Here is a 22,900-nt window from a genome sequence, read left to right on the forward strand (position 1 = left end):
AAAATGAATATGTACTGAAAAATCATTCAACGTAGCTGGAATGAAATGGATTTGGACAAAAAGATATTATCCAAAATTCTCTAATTTAAATAATTAAGTTTTTGGTTATTTTATTTATTTTTTTAGTAAAAAAATTAACATATACTAGTATTATAAAGAAATGAGAGAAAAATCGAATCCATTAAAGTAAATTTGAAAATCAGCAAATTGGAACTTAATTTTGCTAATGTTAATACATTTTTCAAGCCTTCTTACAATCAAAGCACAACTTGCCCATGACATGGTGAATAGCAACAAAAGCAATAAAACCTATGCTCACGACATTTGGGGAGATTTTGAGTCCTGGTCCATCATATGTGTAAAACTAAAGCGTAGACCTGACAACCCCTTTGACGGTAGCACCTCTTGTCGTTTTTCTCTTTCTCATGCTTGCAGCTGCAGCTGCACTTCCTCTTGGTGGAGTTATTCCAGTTGCCATTTCTGAGTCGACTTAAATTTCAAATCATGTAATTTGAATATAAGGAGATTTCATTAAGAGAAATTTTATTCCAAAATTTTTTTTCTTGACTAAAAATAATTAAAATTAAAAATATGGTTATTTTTTAAAACAACTTGTTTTTTAGGGGTAAAAATAATCGTTCCTTTTATCAATCCTATAAATGAAAATTAAATACAAAAGTTTTTCTTAACAACATCGAGTTTGGGATATGAAAGAGTTTTAGAAATTTTAGGTGATATTCGATATTTCTTGAGCAACTTTGAGAGTAACGATTGGAAACAGAGAAAAGAGGTTTTAAAGAAAGAGAAATAAGGCTCAAGCTCGAGAAGAAGAAGAGGAAGAAAAAGGGAGAGAAAAGGGAAAATAAAGGGAAAAGGAGGGATGACAGAAGGCAAGGGATAGGAAGAATAGAAAAAAAAAAAAAAACAAAAAAGGGGGCACTATGTGAGGTGGGGAGAGAAAGATGGAGGAGGACAGGGGAGAGAGTAAGGAAAAAATGAGAAAAGTGTCACTGATCTCACATCAGTAAGAAATGGAGTAAATCTTGGATATATAAACATAGGTCTTCCTCCACTTAACAAACAAATCTTTTAGATTGGAAAGATTAACCTGTGACAAGTGATATCATAACAGACCCAAATTTTCACTAATGTGAGACTCTCCCATGAGAGTCACAATGATCGAATTAGACTTGAACCAATGTAAAGGTTCTTCTCATCTATAGATAAAGAGACTCTTTTTCTACGGGTAAAAAGCCATTGCAACGAGGGTGTTGCACAATTGGATAAGGTGGAATGTTAAAGAGATGAAGTAACAGACATGTCTTTTGGATTAAAAAAGTGAGCTCCTTAATTTTAAGGTATTGTATCTAAATCTAATTATGAAATTTAATACTCATAACGTATCCAAATCTTATATATTAACAAGGTCTTATTAAAATCTTATTAAAGTCCAAACTCATTTATTTAGTAAAAAATAATTTAGGTACCCACTACAAAATCCATCCCATCTCGAATTCAATAATAAAAAATAAAATTTAACCATTTTTATATATTTTATCAATTAAAATTAAATTAATAAATTCAAAGTAACTATATATTTAAATAATTTATAAATGAAAATAAATAATTTGTCAATTATAAATAATGCATACACCAAAAATAATATAAGAATAAAAGTAACTATTGAGAAATTACTTATATATCCTTTCAAAAAAAAATTCATTATGTATAATTGAGTTCGGTTAATAGATACTCTAAGGTTACTATCCATACTTTATCCAAATTCGTTTCTAGAGCGCTAATCCTACTTAAACGAGTCAATATTGAGTATCCATTCACATACTATCCATTACTATCCTCATGCATAATGTATGAAAAATAATTAATTTTCTCATAAGTCATATTTAAAATTTTATGAATCTATATATTAGTAAACATTATATATATGGATCTGTTACAATTTGAATAAAAATGATATTTTCTGAATTATTTCATAGATCAATCCTTTGTCTTGGAAACTTTACTTTGTCAAAGTCAATTTTCTTTTCTTGCATTGAAGACAAAATGTAAGGTGGGAGATTTTGCACTTAACATCAAATGCCTTTTAAAAGAATAGAGTGACATTAAGCTGTCGCCCAATGATTTAACTTTGATTTTTTTTTTTTTTGGTACGCTATCATTACCAAAGCATAATATATTTATATATCTTTTACTTATAAAATTAAATATAAAATAATAAAAAAAAGTTTAAATGAAATGTATGAAGCAGTTAGAGAATTGGAATATTAAATTTTAGTTTTAAGAAAATGAAAAAGAGTGACAAAAGTTAAGATGAAATCTAAAATATATTATAAAAAAAAATTGAAATTTTTGTTGAAAGGTAAAATTAATGAGGTGGTAATTAAGATGTCACCAATAGAATGCAAACCAGATAATCCTATAATAAAGATGAAAATAATAAGACAGGAATTTGGTCAGACACAACCAATCGTAGAGCTAGCTAACCGACAGTTTGGACAGACAATCTGGGAATTGAGGAGTGGAGTGTTGAAATTCTCAACTATTAGATTCTTTACTGACGTTCTTTTCATGGCTGATAATAATACGTAAAAATTCCAAACGGCAGCAGTGACACCATGCTACTTCTCTTTCTACAAGGAATTATTCATTATTTTCCTAAGGGAATTTATCTTATGGGTGGCCAGGGAATTTTTAAATCATTATATGGGAGATTTTAAACATTGTAGTAATTGAAAAATTAGTGCATAATTTTCTTGCTTAAATAACAAATGCATTTTTTCATCATATAGAGTTAGAATGATGGATATATATATACATATATATTGAATAATTAATTATTTATTTTTTATAAATATTTTAATAGAACATTTGTTAAACGTTTAGCACTCTTGGAGTGTTTAAAAACTTTACCGATGTAGAAGATAAATTTTCATGTTTAAAATAATTAAAAGAGTTTAAAGCTTATGGAATGTCTATCCCTTATGATATAATTATTAAAATTAATAAATTAATATAATTACAAAATTAGACACATGTCAATCTATCTAGGAAATTTAAAAACTCAACTGTTATTGTACAAAAGAAAAATATGAGTTTTTAATAAATAAATGTTAATTTGTTCGATATTTGATTTTTTAACAAATAAATTTTATTTAGATATTTATTTTTTTTATGAGTAATTGAACATTCAAAGTATAGACACCTTTAACATTTCTCTTTTCTAATACACTACTAACAATGGTAAATTGTCAGTTAATGGAAAGTTCATTGACTCTAACGTGGAATGAAAATTTTAAAATGGCAAGTTGCAATTATAGAAGTAAGAAAACCCCATGCCAAGGTGAAGATTAATTCATCCAAATATATAAAATGTTGAGTTGATGTCATGATAAACTTAACTAAGAGACTTAGAAAGGACAAAAATAATTAAATACTATAAAGATCAACGACATTAATATATATCACAGTTTCTTTTAATAAGAACATAGAATCAGCTCTAAGTTCTTGTCAATTTAGAAACAAATTCATTGATGTTCTTGTCTGAACTTCCTCCTTCACTGACTGCCTCAATAGCTAATTGTTTCCATTTTTTAGCGTTTTCTTTCATTACTTTCCCCGTTTCCCCTTCCATTACTTGTCTTATGCAATACTCGATTTCATCTCTGTTCACGATCCCATTCTCATCAACCTCAACTCTGACCCCAACCTTCCAAACATCCTCAACAAACTTGGCATCCGTGGTTTGGTCAGTCCATTGCGGCATCGCCACCACTGGCACTCCCAAGCACAAAGCCTCGATGGTTGAGTTCCACCCGCAATGCGTGAAAAAGCAACCCACGGACTCATTCGCTAGCACTTGCATTTGGGGAATCCAGTTGGCGATTACGCCCTTATCCCCCATCTCTTGTACGAACTTGTTTGGGATTTTCGCTTCCTCGGATGATCGCACCACCCAAAGGAAATAGAAATTGCTTTGCTTTATGCCCCAGGCAAGTTCCTCCATTTGTTTGACGCTTAGGTTAGCCATGCTGCCAAATGACACAAAAACAACAGATCCTGGTGGCTTGGTGCTTAGCCACTCGGTGCTGCTGGAGGAGTCTAATTTGAAGAGATTAAGATCATAATCCTCGTCAGTCTCCACTCTTTGGTCCAAGTACATGGATGGAATAGTTGGGCCGATTGTCAACAATGGACTCACTTTCGACATGGACTCCACGGCCTGTTAATTAATCAATATTAACATCTCAATATTGAGATGAAACAGTCAATATTTATTAATCGGCGGCCCTACGGCTTTTGCCCTTTGGAGCTTACCGATTCTCCTAATAAAACAAACTTGAATAATGCCAGTCGAAGAAAATCGAATGATTGCAACGCCCCTTTTTTGTTGGATAAATATCTCTTTCACTTTCATATGTTGTATTATATATGTTTATAATTATCAATATACCTGATACATATCTATGATATTTTATAATATTAATAAAAAATAATACAATGAAATATTATATCATATTAATTAAATATTCAAAGTGTATCATTCCATACCTATAATATGATTTATACCTATCGCTTGATACATGTGTAATACACGTATAATATGATTTATCCTATTTTATTTTTAAAATTTTTTTATTTATTTTCTTTTGGGTAAAAACATGAAAATCTAGTTTCAACCTTTCAGGTTTAGACTTCTAAAAAAAAAAAAGCCTATATTTACCCTTTTGATTTCAACATGTTATATATTTTTCAACTTTTAGTTAATAAATTGACATGAAAATGCTTATTTTTTAAAAATTTATACTATTAAAAAACATGTTGAGGATTTAAATTAAAACAATAATCTTTTCAATTTATGTCATAAAACCCTAAATACTATTAAAGAATATAACATTTTAATTTTTTTTTTATTTTACATGTACATATGTTATTTATAATTAATTTTAAAATTTTTTTACCATACTTACAATACTCGACACTCAAAAATAAAATTTCAATACACAATACATATTTAACAATTATCTATATGGTATTTATAAATAAAATTAGAGTTGTGTTTCTTTTTTTCTTTTAGATTTTTGTGTTGACTTCATAGACTTTATGAGAGGCTTTGTTACCACAACTATGTTGTGCAATAGAAAGTTGTGCATTTGCAGTTAAATAATTATTTTTGCTAGGTAATTAAATCAACAAAAACGATTATACATACATATATGCATACGCACTTTTCGATTGTAAAAGACATAGTACCTCATGCTCCAACTTGTAGAAGGTATTAACAAGAACGAAATCCGCTTTGTCGGAATTAGAAAACTGACTCAACACCAGCTCGAAGTAAAATGGATATGAGCCCGCCACGTAAATGAAGGACGGCATATCTCGAAGCTGAAGCAATGGCAATCCAGGGATGGAGACTGGCTCTGAAGAAACCGGCAGACTCAATAATCCATGATGAGCATAATAGTATATGTAATTGACAGCACATGCCTGGGTAAAAAACGCTGCTCCCACTAAACCGAATTGCTTCGCTACATCCAGAGCCCACGGAAGGAAAGAATCATATATTACGCAATCAAAAGGGTGTGGTGAGTTCTTGTATTTGATGATGAGATCAGCTAGGGTTTTTGATCCAGCAGCTTCTAGCCGTTTGAGGTAGTCATGGATGCTCTCTGCTTCCGAGAAGCCGCCTTGGTCACAGCCGTCGGATATTGTGTCGAATTCCACGGAGCCTAAAGATTCAGGCTTCATGGTGTGGGAGATGAAGAGGGTGGTGGCAAAGGTTGCCTTGATTCCTTTAGAGGCCAAGCGCTTGGAGAATTGGAGCATCGGGTTAACATGACCTTGGCTTGGATAAGGAAGTGCCAAAACATGGGCTCTGTAAGCCTTCTTCTCCATTTCTTTCCCTTAATTTTCTCTCCAATTTATGATCTCCAACCATGTTGGGGTAAGCTGAGATTTATAATTAGAGAAAGGGTGAATAGGGGACCATTGCATCACTCCAATAGAAGAAAGCAGGCGCAGAGCCTGTTATGGGCCCCCCAAAATTTTAAAAAAATTTTATATACTATATAATTTTTTTATAAATTTTCATAATAACCCTTCAAAATAAATTTTTGGTTAATAATTAATATAAATAAAGAATAACAAAATGATTTCATATACTTGACTCAATTTTAATTTTTTTTAAACTTTTTTTAATTTATAAAATTATTATTCATATTTATTTATTTTTATTCTATTTACTCATATATTCTAAATCTCTATAAATTTTCTTTCACAAATTTTTACGAACCATCCATCATATTCTTTTTCTTTCTTTTTTATTATGTCATATGTGAATTCTATTTTCTACTTGTCATGTTTTTTTTTTCTGTTATGTGGATTTTATTTTCAATAATTTTAATCTTTAAAAGTAAATAAATTATTATATAATTTTCAAATATAAGTTACATTGTTGCACTATTGCTTAGAATTTCATCAATAAATAATTTTTCATTCAAAATAACAAATGCATTCTAGCATGTATGTTGCAAACTTTAAATAATAAAAATATACATACCAATGATAGAATGAAATAATTGTATTTCTTTCAAGAAAATTTTATTTATTATATATATTTTTAATGGCTCCCAAATAATTTTTTTAATAATTAATTTTATTATTCAAACTGTTTAATAAAATTAGAGTCATTATGGTTAGTATATTACTAGTTAAGCTCAACAAATAAATTCTAAACTAATATGTTAAGCCTATCAAATTTTTTAAAAAAATAAAAGTGAGTCTACTAATCCAAACCTATTAAATTTTAATATAAATCTAAGCTTATCATAACATATTATATCTTAACAGTCTAATCTAATAGCTTATCATAACATATTATATCTCAATAGTTCAATCCAATTATCTAATATGTTAATTAGCAATTTAAGAGACAAATAGAAAATAAAAAGAGAGTTAGAACATACAAAGTAAAGAGGCAATTTATTTGAGTTTAAAAAATTATTTTTTCTTTTACTCTTGTGCAAAAAGAGTGAGTGAGAGACTTCTTTTATAATTTCATTTAGTTATATATATAAATGACATCATCATTACTGTTACTGTGTATTTTTTTATATGTTTAATGTCTTTTAAATTTTATTTAATTTTTTAAATAAGTAATAATTAAATTATATATGAAATTCTCTGTGTAATGTCTCTTTTTGTTTGACTTTTTTTGAAAATACTTCATTTTCTTTGAAAAAAAGTGACTTTTGCCCTTGTGGAGATAGAGAGAAAATCGCATTTTAGCAATTTGGAAGTTGAACACTTTTCAACTGTAGGATAAAGGTTGCAATTTAATGCATTTATTGATTGGTGTTCTCAAGGACAATAATACTACTTATATATATTCTCAACTCATTTGACATTGTTTGGAGATGTGTAAATTTGATATTTCAATATTTGGATGAATTTTGGTTATTTTTTTTTTTGCCATTTCAAAACACAAAATTAATTTAAACATTATAGAGCTAACATTTTTGTATCTAAAAAAAAACAACAAATTATATATTTAATATGTGTGGGTGTGTGTGAATGTGTGTAAAATTTTATGTGTGTTGTAAGAGAGTTCAAGAAAAAAGAGGAAATTTGAACCTTAAATTTATTTTTCTTAAAAAAAAGCTCTTCAAAAGGGTAATCAAATCTTGATTATTTATAAACACCTAAATATTTGGTTTATTGGTTGGTGCATGATCTCTTTGCGTAAAGAGCAAAATTTGAATCCCTCTCTCCTAATTATAAAAAAAAATCTTGATTATTTATAATTAAAAAATCAACTTTTTTAGAAGAAAAGAGAGAGACATCAATGACATATTTGTCAAACACAAACCCAATCATCAAAGTGAACTTCAAAACTCATAGGTACATAAAACTTCTTTATCTTCACTTGATATTTAGCTTCACATCTTATTTGATTTTTTTTTCATAATTTTAAGTCACTTGCTTAGTCTTATGCTATAAACCAAAAATCTTAATTTTTAAAATTTTCAAAATTAAATAATTTAACAATAAGAAAAAATTTAATATAAAAAATTTAATAAACATGAGATACAAATTTATGAAAAGAACACTAAAATACATCAAATGAGATAAAAAAATTTTGTTATCCATTTCATAGATTTATATATAATATTCACCTTCTGTTCAGGATTATTGTTATTGGATTACGTTATGCCGTTATATACATACATACATACATATATATATATATATATAATTCAACTTCATTTCAGTGCTACTATTATTGGATGGGACTAGATATAATTAAACCTATTTTCAATAAACACTATTCTTAGGTGTGAGTGTATACAATTGAGCCTCTTTTTTACTAACAAGAAGTTTTAGAGATGATTACAATCACACAAAACACGATAATTTCATAAAATAAAATATAATTATCAATATTATATAATACATAATATGTATTATATGATATAATACAATATTAGTAAAAAACGATATATATTTATAACTGTATCACATTTAATTAAATATTGAAAATATATCATATGATATATAATACAAATTTTACGATATGAGACGTATTGTACAATATAGTTGATATACTTTTTATAAATTTAATTTTAATTAATTATTAAAATTTTTGTTATTTTATTATTTTTTTAGTTAAAATATGAAAAACTTTTTTATGAATTTAAATGTTTAGATTTTAAACAAAAAAATAATAAAAAATTTTAATTCCCTTTTGATTTCAACATGATAAATGTTTTTTAATTTTTAATTAATATGGAAAATATATATTTTATTTAAAAATATATATTACTAAAGAAAATTTTAAGAGTTTAAAGTAAAAAAATAATCATCTTTTTAATTTATGTGCTATAATCTTAATTCTGTTAAAAATATAATATTTTTAAACTTTTTTATTTTACATGTATAAATATTATTCACAATTAATTTAAAATTTTTTATCATATATTATGATACGATATGATACTCAATATTAAAAAAATAAGATTTCAATGTATAATACGCCTTTTGATTTAATAACTATAAAACAAAATAATATTATCATTTAACATGTCAATTGTAACCGCACAAAGGAGTTGTGAGATTTTATATCATCTACAGCAGCAATGTTTCATAATCAAATTTCCAAGTATTACTATCAACCATCATTTTCAAGAAAGTGAGATTACCTTGCTCTACAGGCTACATGTATTTCTTTTACTTTATGATTAATGAAGAAAATATGTTTAAATTTTAAAATGAATACTTAATTTATATACCCAAAGAACCACAACAAAATATTGAATACTTATAACTTTTCTTTTTGTAATTTGAAAATTTTGATATTGACAGGATTAATAAAAAATTTTTACGACATGTGGGTTAAAGTCATACGAATTGTCTGTAGATGGCAGAGTTACTTTCATTAAGTAAAAATAATGTATAATGATTCTTATCAATTTATTAAAAAAATAAAGAAAGAAAAGAAATAATGATTAGCAACAATGGTTGTTGTTTGCACGACTATCGTCCTCTAGTTAACTAAACGCGGTATTGCATGGACAATTACGAATCTTTAAACGTCGTCAGTGACATCATCAAGTCCTCCGTCGACTCCTACTTCTTTCGTTTCTAATTTTACAATTTCTGCGTAAAGTGAATGAATCTACTCATCACAATAATTATCACATGTTTTTGTTAAATTATCACAATAATTATCACATGTTTTTGTTAAAATAAGTATCATGTGCATCGCAATAATTATCACATGTTTATCTTAAATTAAGTATCATGTGCATCGATCCTAGCATTTAGTGTTTATTTTTAAATAAATAACAGTTAACAAGGGACATAATTTAATTACTTTCTTTTTTTTAATTGATTTTTGCTTGTTTGCAGATTACCACACTCCACTGCTTATACGTCCAAACATATGATGTGTTGCGACATTGGAACCCTCCATTTGTATTTTGAAGCATAAGAGCGGGTGTGAAGCGACAAGGTGCCATAAGTCTAGATTTAATTTCTTCCTCCTTTCTTTTTATTTTTTAAAAAACCATATGATCAAAGACTACAACATTGGGACACAAAATTCAAGTTTGAAATTTCGTAGGATTAGGATATTCCAAACTCAAATTGATATTGTTGACTTTTTTGAATTGGTTGGTTATTTAGTATGCGTTGCCACAATCCAAAATGGATGTCATTGCTTTTTTACTTTCTTTTTCCTTACAATTCGGTAGGAACTTAGACTTATGTAAAAAGAGAAGCGCAAGCGTTTACACCAATTTAAGAAAAGAAAATGCTGCAAAATAATAGATTTATAGGGACAGAGTTTTTTGTTGCAAAGATTTCGTTCAAATATTCTCACAAATTCTCAGCAAAAAATGATTTCAACACCATTTTACCAGAAAATTCAATGAATTTTTAACGAAATTTTTCAAAAATAACAACAAAATTAAAAGATTTAGACACTAATATTTCGTCAAAGATTTTATTGGATGTCCCCGAAGGGACAATATCTCGTCAAAGATATTTTCACAGACCATGTGAGAAAAAATATATTTAATTCAAATCTCTACACCTACCTCGCCGTTCCTCTCCCTCCCTGTCATTTCTTGTTCATGAAAAAGGATGATATTGCATGCCAATGATGGCTTTTTGTAATATACATGCATAATATATTTCACATATATAATATGATGTATACTATGCTTCACATACTATATTCAGTTCTACGTTTTATTTCTTGATGTCTCTAATCCATATATATTTGATTGTGGGCAAATTTCTCTTTGTTGTTTGTTAAAGACAGCTGGATTAGACAGAAAAATTAAATACTAATCCTTCCTTTACAAAATAAATATATAATATGCTTTACATTATCAAGATGGGCAGGTGGCCTCGGCCTTTTGGTAGGGTTCCTTCCACGTGCTGCCTCCTATCTCCTGTCTGGTGATGTTGTCCGGCTGCGTGTGTAATGACTTTGAGTGGCTGATCCGGTTGGGTTGACTTTCGGGAAGGATTCTTGTACGCAGGGGTGGAGCCTCCTTATTGTGACGTGGGGCCATGACTCTCCAAAATTTTTAAAATTTTTTTCATAACATATAAAAATTTAAATTTTTTTATATATTTTATTATTAATTCCCTCAAAATAATATTTTATTTAATAATTAATATAAATAAAAAATAATAAAATAATTTCACTTATCTCACTCAATTTTAAAATTTTTTAATTTATATTTATTTTTTATTTTCATATTATAAGTTTGTATAAATATTTTTTCTCAAATTTCTACAAACCATTAATTATATTCTTTTTCTTTCTTTTTTATTATGTAATATATAGTAGTTACCTTCTACTTGTCATGTTCTTCTTTTTTATGTTACATAAATTTTCTTTTATATGATTTTAATTTTTAAAAATTAATAAATTATTATATAATTTTAAAATAGAAAATTGTAATATTACATTGTTATTTAAAATTTTATCAACGTATCATTTTTTTATTAATCCCAATTATGTAAGAGAAAATTAATTTGAGTATATTTTTTTATATGATTTACCTTTTATGTTTAGTTAAAATAAAATTTTTTTGAATATATAGTATTTAAATAATTCTGATTATATAAAAAAATTATTAATCTTATATATCGTTTTTAACTATTTATATTTTATAAATTATAATTTTATATTTTTATTATCAATATTTTTATTATTAATTGAATTTAACATATTAATTATTTAAAATTTTTAACTCTTATTTAACTGTGTTTGACTCTTTTAATAAAATTTAGCTAACTCTATCCCTGCTTATACCTGCAGGATGTCATGTGCTGCGGTCTTTGGTGTGGAGGGGATACGACTTACCTCTATGGCCTGCGTTTCACTTTGCCCATCTTGCGTGTTATGCTGGTTGTGAACTCCTGCCGCTTTTAGAAGGGGGGAAGGTTCTTGTTTTCTTTCTGTTGTTTAAGGACCTTCGAAACGTCGATGGTTTCTTGAGGAATGGTTTGCAATGGGTGGTCTTCTGATTTGGTGCGTGTTCCCTGCTGGTGCAGTCAGGTTGTGGGGACTCTGAACAGGGCCGGCCCTTGGGTGAAGCCCTTTAGCAAGGGCTTTAGGCCCTCAATTTGGAGAGGCCCAATTGGGAAAGATCTTATAATTTTATAATAATTATAATATAATTAATTATATTAAAAATATATAAAGTAAAAAATAATTGTTATTTGCATTTATTTATCTCTAACGGTTATTTTTTTTCACTTTTTTTTCTATTTTCAATTAATATATTTAATGATTTTTAATAACTATTTTTTATATATATAACAAATTATTTATTTTTAATGTATAATATCTACTTTTGAATTTCTCTTTTCTCATTTGCATTTTCTTCCTTTAACTTCAATTTTCCTCTAAAAAATACATAAGATTTATTATTTTCATAAAATCGTGAGCTTCATTTGCGCTTTGCAATAAGCATTCAATAATTAAGTATTATTGTTTTGATCTTTACAAACCTTTTTACTTTAATTTAGAGTTTATATTATATTGTTATATTGTCTTTATTTTATGTGATAGTTAATTTATTTGAATTAAAAATTTTGATTGTTGATTTTAATTATATTAGCTATGTAAAAAATATAAAATAATTATAATAGTTAAATATTTTTGTATCTCATAATAAATATTCAAATATGTCAAAACAAAAATATGAATATGGTTATTCAAAGCTTAAAAAAATGGAAGAATTGAAAGTTTAATGCAACCTCAAAAAGAAGCACTTGATAAATTTTTTACAAGTGAAAAAAATAATGAATTAGAAATTATTAATAAATGTCCCTTAAACGAACAAGTTAATAATCTTAAAAAGTTAGATGATGATGAAATACTAGACCAAGAAGTTAATGAAGAGATTCAAAATGATGACAGAAATCATGATGAAGAGGATCAACTTATTAATTTAATGATTGCATTCATAAAAATATTTACGACGCAAATCAATGGACAAATATTGATACAAATTTAAGAGATTTATTAGTAGAAAAAGTTTCAATTAAAGTTAATGATTTAGATTTTTCTAAAGATGAATTTTCAAGACATATTTTGGTTACATACTCTTTTCAAAATTTGGCAAATGGGGAGACATATGAAAGAAGATGGCTAGTTTATTTAAAAGACTTAGATAGAGTATTTTGTTTTTGCTGCAAATTGTTTAATTTGGTTTCTAGTACAAGTAAATTAACTAATGTTGACACGAGAGATTGGAGAAACTTTAGTACTAAACTTAAGAGTCATGAAATGAGTAATGAACATATTACTAATATGAGTTTTTGGATTGATTTAAAAATGAGATTATTGAAAAATAAAACAATTGATAAAGTTGTTCAAGAACAAATAAAAAGAGAAAAACATTGGAAAAGAATATTAACAAGAATTTTGTTGTAGTAAAACTAGGATGGAAGAACTATGATTTTTTTAATAATTTTTTTAATTTCAATAAAAAAATGTCATTTGAATATTTTACTTTAAATTTTTGAATTTATTGAGTCGCCCTAGACTCTCAATGTGATGCTAGTTTCTCTTTGCAACGGAATGCTTTGTCCTGGAGCGATGCTGATGTTGGAAACAGAGGTTCTAGGCTTCATAATACCGTTCTGTCTGGCGGTCTTGGACTGGGTTTGGCTTGAGAGTCAGTTCTTTTTATTCAAGTTCTAGGAAGTAATTTCTTATTTGCCTCGAGCAGATGGTTTTTGCTCTTTGTGATAGTTTGGCCTTTGTTTCTTGCTACAGGCCATGCTTTTGGACCAAGGCACTTTGTGCTTTTTCCTCTTTTGAGTTTTTGAGTCTTTTGTGTTTTTTTTTTTTTGAACGGCCATCTTCCTCTTCATGTAGCAGTTAATTTGCTCATTGCGCAGACAAGAGACTTGACATGACATCCGGTAATATGGTTCAATAAATTCATCTTTCATGTATATAATATGTTATATACATACATATATATATATATATGTATATTGTAAATGAATGCATGAGAACAACTATGCAGGCAATCAAGCTAGAATTTGGGGAGTTTTGAGAAACCATAAAGGTGAAGTTTTCGAAATCGATAGGTGCGGGGGATGCCAACTATGCAGAGTTAATGTGGGCTATTTTTGAGCCACTCTCCATCTTTGTTTCTTCTCAATGGTTGGATTCACGCTGCCTCAGGATCGATAGCGATTCCACCAATTCTATTAAGTGGATTAGGGATCCGAGCTTGGCACCTTGGAAGTATATACTGTGGGTCCTTAAAATTGATTGTCTCAAAAATAGGTTAAAGGGGTGGAATATTGTTCATACCTCGAGAAGTGTTAGTAGTGTTGCTGGCCAGCTGACAAAGGAGGGGATGCTTAGGGAGGCTGCACTGCTGAATGAGTTCCCTTAGATGCTTCAGTTGCCCTGTTTTCGGAGCTGTTGGCATTGTGTATCTTGTGTGTCTGGGTTTGTGGATGGACTACAGGGTGCTCTGACCCTGGGTTCCTTTTTTCTGCTGCTTGTGTTGCTCTGTTACTTGGGGTTATTTACACATTCCGTTTGGCATGGGACCTTTGTGGATAGTTGCTGATGTTTGTGTTTGTGCTATTCGAATGTTTGCTAGAGGAGGAGATAGTCCGGTTATGTTTCCGCTCTGTTTGAGTTTGTCTCTAATGTTTGAGATATGTAGCGTTGTGGCCCGGGCTTTTGGGTTCATTGGTGTTGAGAATTTGTAAATAAAAAATTGTGAGAAATGCTAATCTTGATAATTTAGACTTTAAAATTAGCACTCAAAATAAAATGGAATGTTTTTATTCATATTTAACTATGAGTTGATAAAAATATTTTAGAAATCATTTTAAATAAATTAAATAATTCATTACAGTTTTTTTTATTTTCGTTTCTGTTTTTTATTTTTTTGTCTCACCATCTAGCTTTTTTTAATTTTATCGCTTTCTCTCTTTAACAACCGTTTATTGTACTCTCGATTTCTCTCTCATGCTTTTAGAATGTTGAGTGATAGTTTTGATGTGATTAGGGTGGGTGACTATTTAAAAATTTTAATTTTTTTATGTTTAGAATGAAATTAAAACGGTAAAAATGATCACATATGTTTGAAATAATTTTTAATTGGATTAATTCGGGATCTAGACACCAATAAATTCAAGAATTTAAAATTTATAAACTTAGAGTTTCAAAGAAAATTTTTTTCAATTTTTAGTCGAAACAGATGTTTTAAATAAGGAAAATTGTATTTTGATTTATAAAAATATGTTAAAAACTCTTTAATCAATGCCAAATCATAAAAAAAATAAAGAGAGTTGAGAGGATTTGAAATTTTTATTTGCAAGTAACAACAATATTTTATAAATTAAAGTATAATAATTTTTTTTAAATATAACGTATAATAATAATATTTTTTCAACATAATGTGTAACAATAATATTTTTTTCAACGTAGCATGTAATATGTTATTGTACAAAATATATAACGATAATATTTTTTTTCAGCATAATGTGTAATAATTTTTTTTAACTATGACGTGTAACATATTTTTGTACATGACTTGTAACAATAACATTTTTCAACATGACCATGTAACATATGTGTACTTGAATATGAAAAGATTTCATTAAAAGTAATTTTATTCAGTTTGATTAAAAATAGTTAAAATTATAAAAAAATTATTTTTAAAAATATTATCTTTGAAAGTTATTTTTTAAAATACCTTTTTGAAAATATAGACTATGAGGTTTTGGGGTCGATATGCCATTCCTGTAAGGCATATAGGCTCCAATTTTTTTTTTAAATGGAGGGATTCTCTCCCTCTTTCTAAATGCATACCAAACTCAAAAAAAGAAAAAAAAAACTTTTATTGCAATGCCAGACAATACAACACAACTGGAACGCTAGCGCAAAGCAGAAAGGAAAAAACAGAATGAAATTTTAGCAACATCAGGGCACTTTGACAAATTCCTTAATTGTAAACGTCATTATTATCTTATTTAATTATATCAGTCCTTTTTTCTCCAGTGATTTCAGACTGATCAACACCACTGACTTGCTAGGCAGTGCGTCTGAGCTTTGACATAAATTCATCAATGTTCCTGTCCGAAGTTCCTCCTTCACCAACTGCCTCTAAGGCCAACTCCCTCCATTTCTTAGCATTTTCTTTTATTTCTTTTCCTCTCTCCCCCTCCATTACTTGCCTTATGCAGGACTCAATTTCTTCTCTATTCACAATTCCGCTGACATCATCAATCTTAACTCTAACCCCCACCTTCCAAACATCCTCAATATACTTACCAACCGTCGGCTGATCCGTCCATTGTGGCATTGCAACCATTGGCACTCCCAAGCTCAAAGCTTCGGTCGTTGAATTCCATCCACAATGAGTGAAAAAGCACCCCACGGCTTCATTCGATAGCACGTCCAACTGAGGACTCCAGTTCACTATCAAGCCTTTCTCGCCGCTCTCTTCCTTGAACCCCTTTGGGAGCTTTGCTTCCTCCGAGGCTCTAACCACCCACAAGAAGTAGAAATTGCTGTTGTTCAGGCCCCTAGCAATTTCCTCCATCTGCTTGCTGCTTATACTGGTCACGCTCCCAAAGGATACATAAATCACGGACCCTGGTGGTTTGGTGCTTAGCCAATCGGTGCTGGTGGAGGAGTTAAAGTCGAAGAGATCAAGACCATAAGCTTTGTCATTTTCTACTGGTTTGTCCAAGTAGATAGATGGAACTGTTGGTCCAATTGTCAGTACTGGATAAACCTTTGACATCGACTCCACTGCCTGTCCATGAGGTAAAACATAGTCAAAAAGAAAATGAGTAATTTATGCTGCTGCTATGCCGTGGGCTTTGGATGTCAACCGAATGACATCAGGGCACTTGAGAAGCGCGTGATAGCCTACCCACAAAAACAAATTGGACACGCAGCCTTGTATAATTCATGGTCTGCTATCTATTTATTTAGTGTTTGCTTTGACAGATCTCGTTACTTTCTAATTTTTTGGAAAGAAACCATGCACCTGGAAATTAGAATTTATAATATAATAATAAATAACATAAAAGCAAGAAAATTAAGAGTAAACTAACCTCATTTTCTAACTTGTAGAAAGTATTGATAAGAATGAAATCAGCTTTGTCAATGTTCTTAAACTGATTCAGTACCCTTCCAAGGTAAGCTATATATGACCCTTCTGAAGAGCAAACGAAGGATGGCAAGTCTCCAGGCTGAAGCAAAGGCAATCCAGGGATGGAGATAGGCGTTGAACAAATTGGGAGGTTCAATAATTTATGATGAACATTGTAGTAAATGTAATTAACAGCGCACATTTGAGTGAAAAAGGCTGCTCCGTGTAAGCCATATTGTTTGGCTACATCCAAAGCCCATGGCATCGCAGCATCATAAATTATGCAATCAATAGGGCGGGAAGTTCTTTTATGTTTTATGATGAGCTCGGCTAGGGTCTTTGACCCAATGGCTTCTAGCCGTGGGAGGTAATGTTGGATGCCCCCGGAAGAAGCCAAGCCTCCGGCATCGTAGCCGTCGGAGATCGTGTCTATTTGGACGGAGCCTGAGGATTCAAGCTTCATGGTGTTGGAGATGAAGACTGTGATGGCTAGGGTGGCTTTGAACCCTTTAGAAGCCAAGCGTTTGGAGAATTGGAACATGGGGTTTATGTGACCTTGGGCTGGGTAAGGAAGCACTATCACATGTGGCTGGTCAACCTTGCTCTCCATCCCTTGTTTTTTTCTCTCTTCAAACAAGGTAGGCTACTAGGCTCGATGCCCACAATCCATGTGGACATAAGCTATTTATAAGAAATGTCAAAGCTTGCAAGGGAAGAAATCCTTGGATCAGGCCAAGCAGATGATTTCAGTCAGTCACGTGGTTGGTAGGTTTTTAACAAAGTTAATAGATCCAAATAGTTGTGTCATGAAATTGCTAAGGAAGCTTCCTACCACCAACAGGTATAAATATTTCTACTAGGCTTTTCCTTAGAGACTTTTGCCTTTGAAAATATTTACTCCCCTGTAAGAGGTAAAATTTGAATTTCAATTAAGCATAAGGAAGATTTTGATATATTATGATATTACATGTTCAATAACCCTTGTTGTATGAATTAATTGTGAGATTATAGGATATGTTAAAGAGTTAGGAACACTTAACCATGTATCTATTATTTTTTCGATAAAAATATTTTTTCTGTCCTATTAATTAATATTATCTTAATTTTATTCCTTTTTGTGTTAGAGTTTTCGACTTTGGCATTAATTATTAAATTATATATTAACAAATATATGTTCAAAAGTTACATTATTCAAAATTTTATTACTAACAATTTGAAAATAAAATGGCAACTAAATTGAAAAAAAATTATTAAAAATATCAACTCATACACTAATTAGAACATGAGGATAAAGGTTCCCTTTCAAACCAGGAGCTCTAAACTCACTTAATATGGAGGGATAATCATATCACTGGTCTTTTGGGCTGAACCCAGACCCGTTCAGTCCGCCCAAGAAGGCCCAAATTTCTTTCCGTGCTCCCTCCATCTAAAGTCGATTTTGTCTTCCTAATTTCTCTCCTCATCAAAATTCGTCTCTTTAAATTTCTCTCTTTGACTCCAGATTTATAATCGAACGCTTGACGGTAATTTCTCTGTCCTAGTTTTCATTTAGGGTTTTTGCGAGTGAAATCGATACGTTTTTCAGTTCAAAATTTGTTATTGATCGTAGGGTTAACTGCAAATTTGTTCAACCTTAGATTGCTTAGGGTTAATTACGTATTTGTTCTCAATTCTATAGTTAACTCCAAACCTTTTAATCTGATTTAGAAGAGGTTAATATAGGCGTATTCGAGGTGAGGGTAATTGGTTTTAGCCGATTGGGCGTCGAAATCTGAATAATGGCGTTGAAGTTTCTGAACAAGAAAGGATGGCACACGGGAAGCTTGAGGAACATAGAAAACGTGTGGAAGGCGGAACAGAAGCATGAGGCTGAGCAGAAGAAATTGGAAGAGCTCCGCAAGCAGATCCATGAGGAGAGGGAGCGCTCTGAGTTTCGTCTTCTCCAGGAGCAGGCCGGCCTTGTTCCGTACGTGTTTCCTTCCTTTTTTTTATTTGGTATACAACTAAGGGTGAGGGTCTTACTCCCGATTTCATCTTTTAATTCTGCAGGAAGCAGGAGAGATTGGACTTCTTGTACGATTCTGGACTTGCCGTTGGGAAGGGCTCTAGTAGCTCTGCTGGAGGCAGCGGAGGTGGAGGTGGAGGTTTCAAAGCTCTTGAAGAAGCCCTCCCAACGTCCAAGGCTGCCGATGCTTCTGCTAAGCAGTCTTCTTCTGCCCCAGGAGCCCTCTTTGAGGACAAACCCCACTCGGCAAATGATGCCTGGCGCAAGCTCCATTCTGATCCCTTACTTTTGATTCGCCAGCGTGAGCAAGAAGCCCTCGCCCGCATTAAGAACAACCCTGTCCAGATGGCCATCATTCGCAAATCTGTATGTTATTCATCTAGTCTATTGTCTTCTTCTTTTTTAAGGAATTAGCAAACAAATATATGCCATATTTCCGATGGATTTCTATATGAATCAAATATGTGTTGTTAACTAGGGTGGAGGGAACCCATCAATCTCTGCAATTACTTTGTGCTTTGAATCAGTTTCATGATAATAACTATTGCAATTCCTAATTAGACTGCCATTCCTATTAATGATGTAACAGGTTGGAGAAAAGAAACAAAAGGATAAGTCCCATGATCGCAAGGAAAACCATAAGAAGCACCACCAGACTAGTTCCAAGCATCGGAAACATTCTTCATCCAAGCAGCATTCATATTCTGAAGACGACACTTCTAAGGAGGACAAAAAGATTAGAAGTCACCATCGTAAGAGCTCTGATTATGAGGGCCACTATCACAGAACAGAGTCAGACTCAGAAGATGCATTGAAGGAAGCAGAAAGTCGAGAGAAGAATTGCCACACGCAGAAATACAGATATGATTATCAAGATGCTGTCAAGAGGAACCATGACAAGTCTAAGCATGATAAATATTCTTCTCACGCTCCAAAAAGTTTTGATGCAGATAAATATCAAGAAAAAAATAGGTCTTATGACTATAAAGCTACTGCACCTCGGGATGATAAACGTCGAAATGTTGCTTCTAAACTTTCTGAAGAGGAGCAAGCTGCCAGGCTTCGTGAAATGCAAGAGGATGCTGAGTTGCATGAAGAGCAAAGATGGAAGCGGTTGAAAAAGGCAGATGAGAAAGATGCGCGGGAGGATACAATGGCCCGCAAATCTGTTGGAAGAAACTTCTTGGATGCTGCTCATAGAAGTGTCTACGGTGCTGAGAAGGGAGGAAGCTTGACAATAGAAGAGAGCGTCCGTCGCAGAACACATTATTCACAAGGCAGGTCTGGATCAGAAGGAAATGCTTTTAGACGCTAATGCTTATAATCATTTCTTCTCTTTGCATTGCCAATTCTCATAATCCAGGTATGCTCCTGCATTTCCATTCATGGGTGTGCTTTCTTCAGGGTATTGTAATTACATGATATTGAATATGAAGTTGAATTAGATTTACCTTTTCAATTTTCAATTCTCAGTGAGCTTCCATTTAAGCTGGGAGATTTCAATTTTACTTGTACTATTTTCAGCATTCTGCATGGAATGAGAAGCCTGTTATGGTCTCACTTTAGTCATTAGGACTAATCCACGGGAGAATTTCTTGTTTTGGAGGAAGTGTTCTAATAGTTTTTTAAATTTCCGAAGTGTCATTCAAACATAATGTGAACAACAGGTCTCTGATTACCCTTAGGTGGTTTGAACCATATTTCCCTTTAACTCACTTAATTGGACATTTGAGTTCTAAATAAAATGTAAATGATATGGTACTCTCTTTTGTTGATATAGACTATGGAACTAAGGGACATGTTTCCCAATTGCAGGGATAAAGTAGGGAAAATAGGAGGCCGGCTTCAATCAATGGCTTTAACTGGGTGTAAACCGAAAAGTAAAACTAACCTTGTCTTTTAAGTTGTAGAAGGTGTTAACAAGAATGTAATCAGCTTTGTCCAAGTTACAGAACTGTTTCACCGCACCCTTGAGATAAGCTGCATATGACCCCCCTGAAGAAAGGACAATGGATGGCAAGTCTCCAGGAATCGAAACAGGCATCAGAGAAATTGGGAGGCCAAGTATTTCATGATAAATACTATAGTATATATAGTTAACGGCACACATTTAAGTGAAAAGGGGGCCTACGAGTAACCCAAATTGCTTGGCTACATGGAGATCCCAAGGCAATGCAGAATCATAAACTATGCAATCAATCGGGTGAGAAGATTCTGTGTTTCATAATGAGCTCAGCTAGGGCCTCTGAACCAGCAGCTTCCATGCGTTTGATGTATTTATGGCCATGCCAGCTTGTGCAGGATCACCTTCATCACAGCCGTCGGATATTGTGTCGATTTGGACAGAGGATGAGAGTTCAGGGTTCATGGACTTGGAGATGAAGAGGGTAAGGACTAGGGTGGCCTTGAGCACTTGAGAATTGGAGGATGGGGTTTATGTGACCTTGGCCTGGGTATGGAATCACCAACGCATGCCCTCCGTAAGCCTTCTTCTCCATCGCTATCTTGTCTTTCTTTCTCTGTTTGACTCCCCTTCGGTGTTTTTAAACTTTTGGATACGAAAGTGAAGCTTAAGAGGGTCGTTGTCGGGTGTTGCTGATGTTGTAGACCACAGACCTTTTCCCCTTTTCATTTTCCTCTTATTACTTAAAACCATTACCAACCGAGTAAGAGAAACATTTTGTTTTCCAATTTTTATCTTAATAACAACGTGAATCTCAATTATTGTATGCTTTGTGATAGATTCCCATCACACTGCACGTGCAAAAGTAGTACATGTATTGAATTGAGTTTTGGTAATAGGCCAAACCACTTGGATTCATGATATAAAATGGATTATATCAAACCGAAAAATTTATTAGGGGTAGCATCAAAGAATTAACGCAGGGTAAGAGTAAATAGCAAGTGGTTTGAGATGGGTTTATTGCGATATTGTTGCCCGTAGGCAGGCCAGAATTGGTCTCTCTGAGTCCATAGTCCAATGGTTGTGTCGTTGTATTTGGTTTAATCCATAACAAGCCTTGCTCCTTGTACCAAATAAAATAAGAAGAAAGCAGCAGGAATGGGCTCAATTTAAATGGAACTGTTAACCACATAGAAAGCAAAAATGGATTGATTTTCCACAGAAGTAAAAGAAAAAAAAAATCATGTTATGGAACACTGTATTAGTTAGAATTTATAAACCTTCTTCTCGAGTTTAAATTTTTAATTAAAAAAATAAAAATGATTATCTTTTATTGTGTTGTCCCAAATCATACATATAAAATAATTTCACATTTGAATTCTTTTGAATGAAATATAACTTTAGTTTAGTTATTATATTTTTTTTTATGTGTATAAAATACATACAGACATATATACATATATATATATATATATATATATATATATATATATTTTATACATTGACGATTTTAACTCCACTTGCAAAGTTAAATGATTATCATACGTTAATTATTTTATTAATTTTATGAATATATCTTATTCAGACAGGTGTCAATCCTCTTAACTTTACTCACATTAGGAGTATCATTTTTTATATCGATGGTCTTAAAATCCACTTTGTGAAGTTAAATGATTATCATATATTAAGTAAATGTTTTATTAATTTTATAAATATATCTTAAGCGAACAAGTGTCAAGCTTCTAACTTTACTTTTGGAGTTTAAAAGTTCTAAAAGATGAATAGGATGACTTTCATGGAATGATGAAATGA

General features: G+C 31.1%; 3 protein-coding genes across 7 annotated transcripts; 1 reads left to right on the plus strand and 2 right to left on the minus strand.

Annotated features, from left to right (window-relative positions):
• Positions 3,429 to 5,994, minus strand: LOC18602299 (UDP-glycosyltransferase 74F2). The gene is made up of 2 exons (XM_007033583.2): positions 5,272 to 5,994; positions 3,429 to 4,240 (listed from the first exon to the last, which is right to left on the minus strand). Exons 1-2 carry the CDS (start codon positions 5,914 to 5,916, stop codon positions 3,518 to 3,520), a joined length of 1,368 nt encoding a protein of 455 aa, XP_007033645.2. The 5' UTR covers positions 5,917 to 5,994; the 3' UTR covers positions 3,429 to 3,517.
• Positions 15,895 to 17,829, minus strand: LOC18602301 (UDP-glycosyltransferase 74F1). The gene is made up of 2 exons (XM_007033585.2): positions 17,143 to 17,829; positions 15,895 to 16,838 (listed from the first exon to the last, which is right to left on the minus strand). The coding sequence occupies exons 1-2, from the start codon at positions 17,788 to 17,790 to the stop codon at positions 16,110 to 16,112; spliced, it is 1,377 nt and encodes a 458-aa protein (XP_007033647.2). The 5' UTR covers positions 17,791 to 17,829; the 3' UTR covers positions 15,895 to 16,109.
• Positions 18,560 to 21,926, plus strand: LOC18602302 (pre-mRNA-splicing factor CWC25 homolog). 5 transcript variants are annotated; one of them, XM_018119841.1, is made up of 4 exons: positions 18,560 to 18,703; positions 18,888 to 19,146; positions 19,230 to 19,551; positions 19,775 to 20,750. In XM_018119841.1, exons 2-4 carry the CDS (start codon positions 18,959 to 18,961, stop codon positions 20,498 to 20,500), a joined length of 1,236 nt encoding a protein of 411 aa, XP_017975330.1. In that variant the 5' UTR covers positions 18,560 to 18,703; positions 18,888 to 18,958; the 3' UTR covers positions 20,501 to 20,750. The 5 variants fall into 5 exon arrangements, with proteins under 5 accessions (XP_017975330.1, XP_017975331.1, XP_007033650.2 ...); XM_018119842.1 differs by having other exon boundaries at positions 18,647 to 18,703; positions 18,903 to 19,146; XM_007033588.2 differs by adding an exon at positions 21,001 to 21,926 and having other exon boundaries at positions 18,686 to 19,146; positions 19,775 to 20,548.

Source organism: Theobroma cacao, chromosome 4 (assembly GCF_000208745.1).
Source record: "Theobroma cacao cultivar B97-61/B2 chromosome 4, Criollo_cocoa_genome_V2, whole genome shotgun sequence".
Taxonomy (NCBI): Eukaryota; Viridiplantae; Streptophyta; class Magnoliopsida; order Malvales; family Malvaceae; genus Theobroma; species Theobroma cacao.

Excerpts from the sequence above, each read along its gene's own strand:
- LOC18602299 (XM_007033583.2), bottom strand. The coding sequence starts at position 5,916 with ATGGAGAAGAAGGCTTACAGAGCCCATGTTTTGGCACTTCCTTATCCA. Across the intron at positions 4,241-5,271 it reads TCTACAAGTTGGAGCATGAG|GCCGTGGAGTCCATGTCGAA; the intron begins GTACTATGTCTT and ends ATTAATTAACAG.
- LOC18602301 (XM_007033585.2), bottom strand. The coding sequence starts at position 17,790 with ATGGAGAGCAAGGTTGACCAGCCACATGTGATAGTGCTTCCTTACCCA. Across the intron at positions 16,839-17,142 it reads TCTACAAGTTAGAAAATGAG|GCAGTGGAGTCGATGTCAAA; the intron begins GTTAGTTTACTC and ends CCTCATGGACAG.
- LOC18602302 (XM_018119841.1), top strand. The coding sequence starts at position 18,959 with ATGGCGTTGAAGTTTCTGAACAAGAAAGGATGGCACACGGGAAGCTTG. Across the intron at positions 19,147-19,229 it reads GAGCAGGCCGGCCTTGTTCC|GAAGCAGGAGAGATTGGACT; the intron begins GTACGTGTTTCC and ends TTAATTCTGCAG. Across the intron at positions 19,552-19,774 it reads TGGCCATCATTCGCAAATCT|GTTGGAGAAAAGAAACAAAA; the intron begins GTATGTTATTCA and ends ATGATGTAACAG.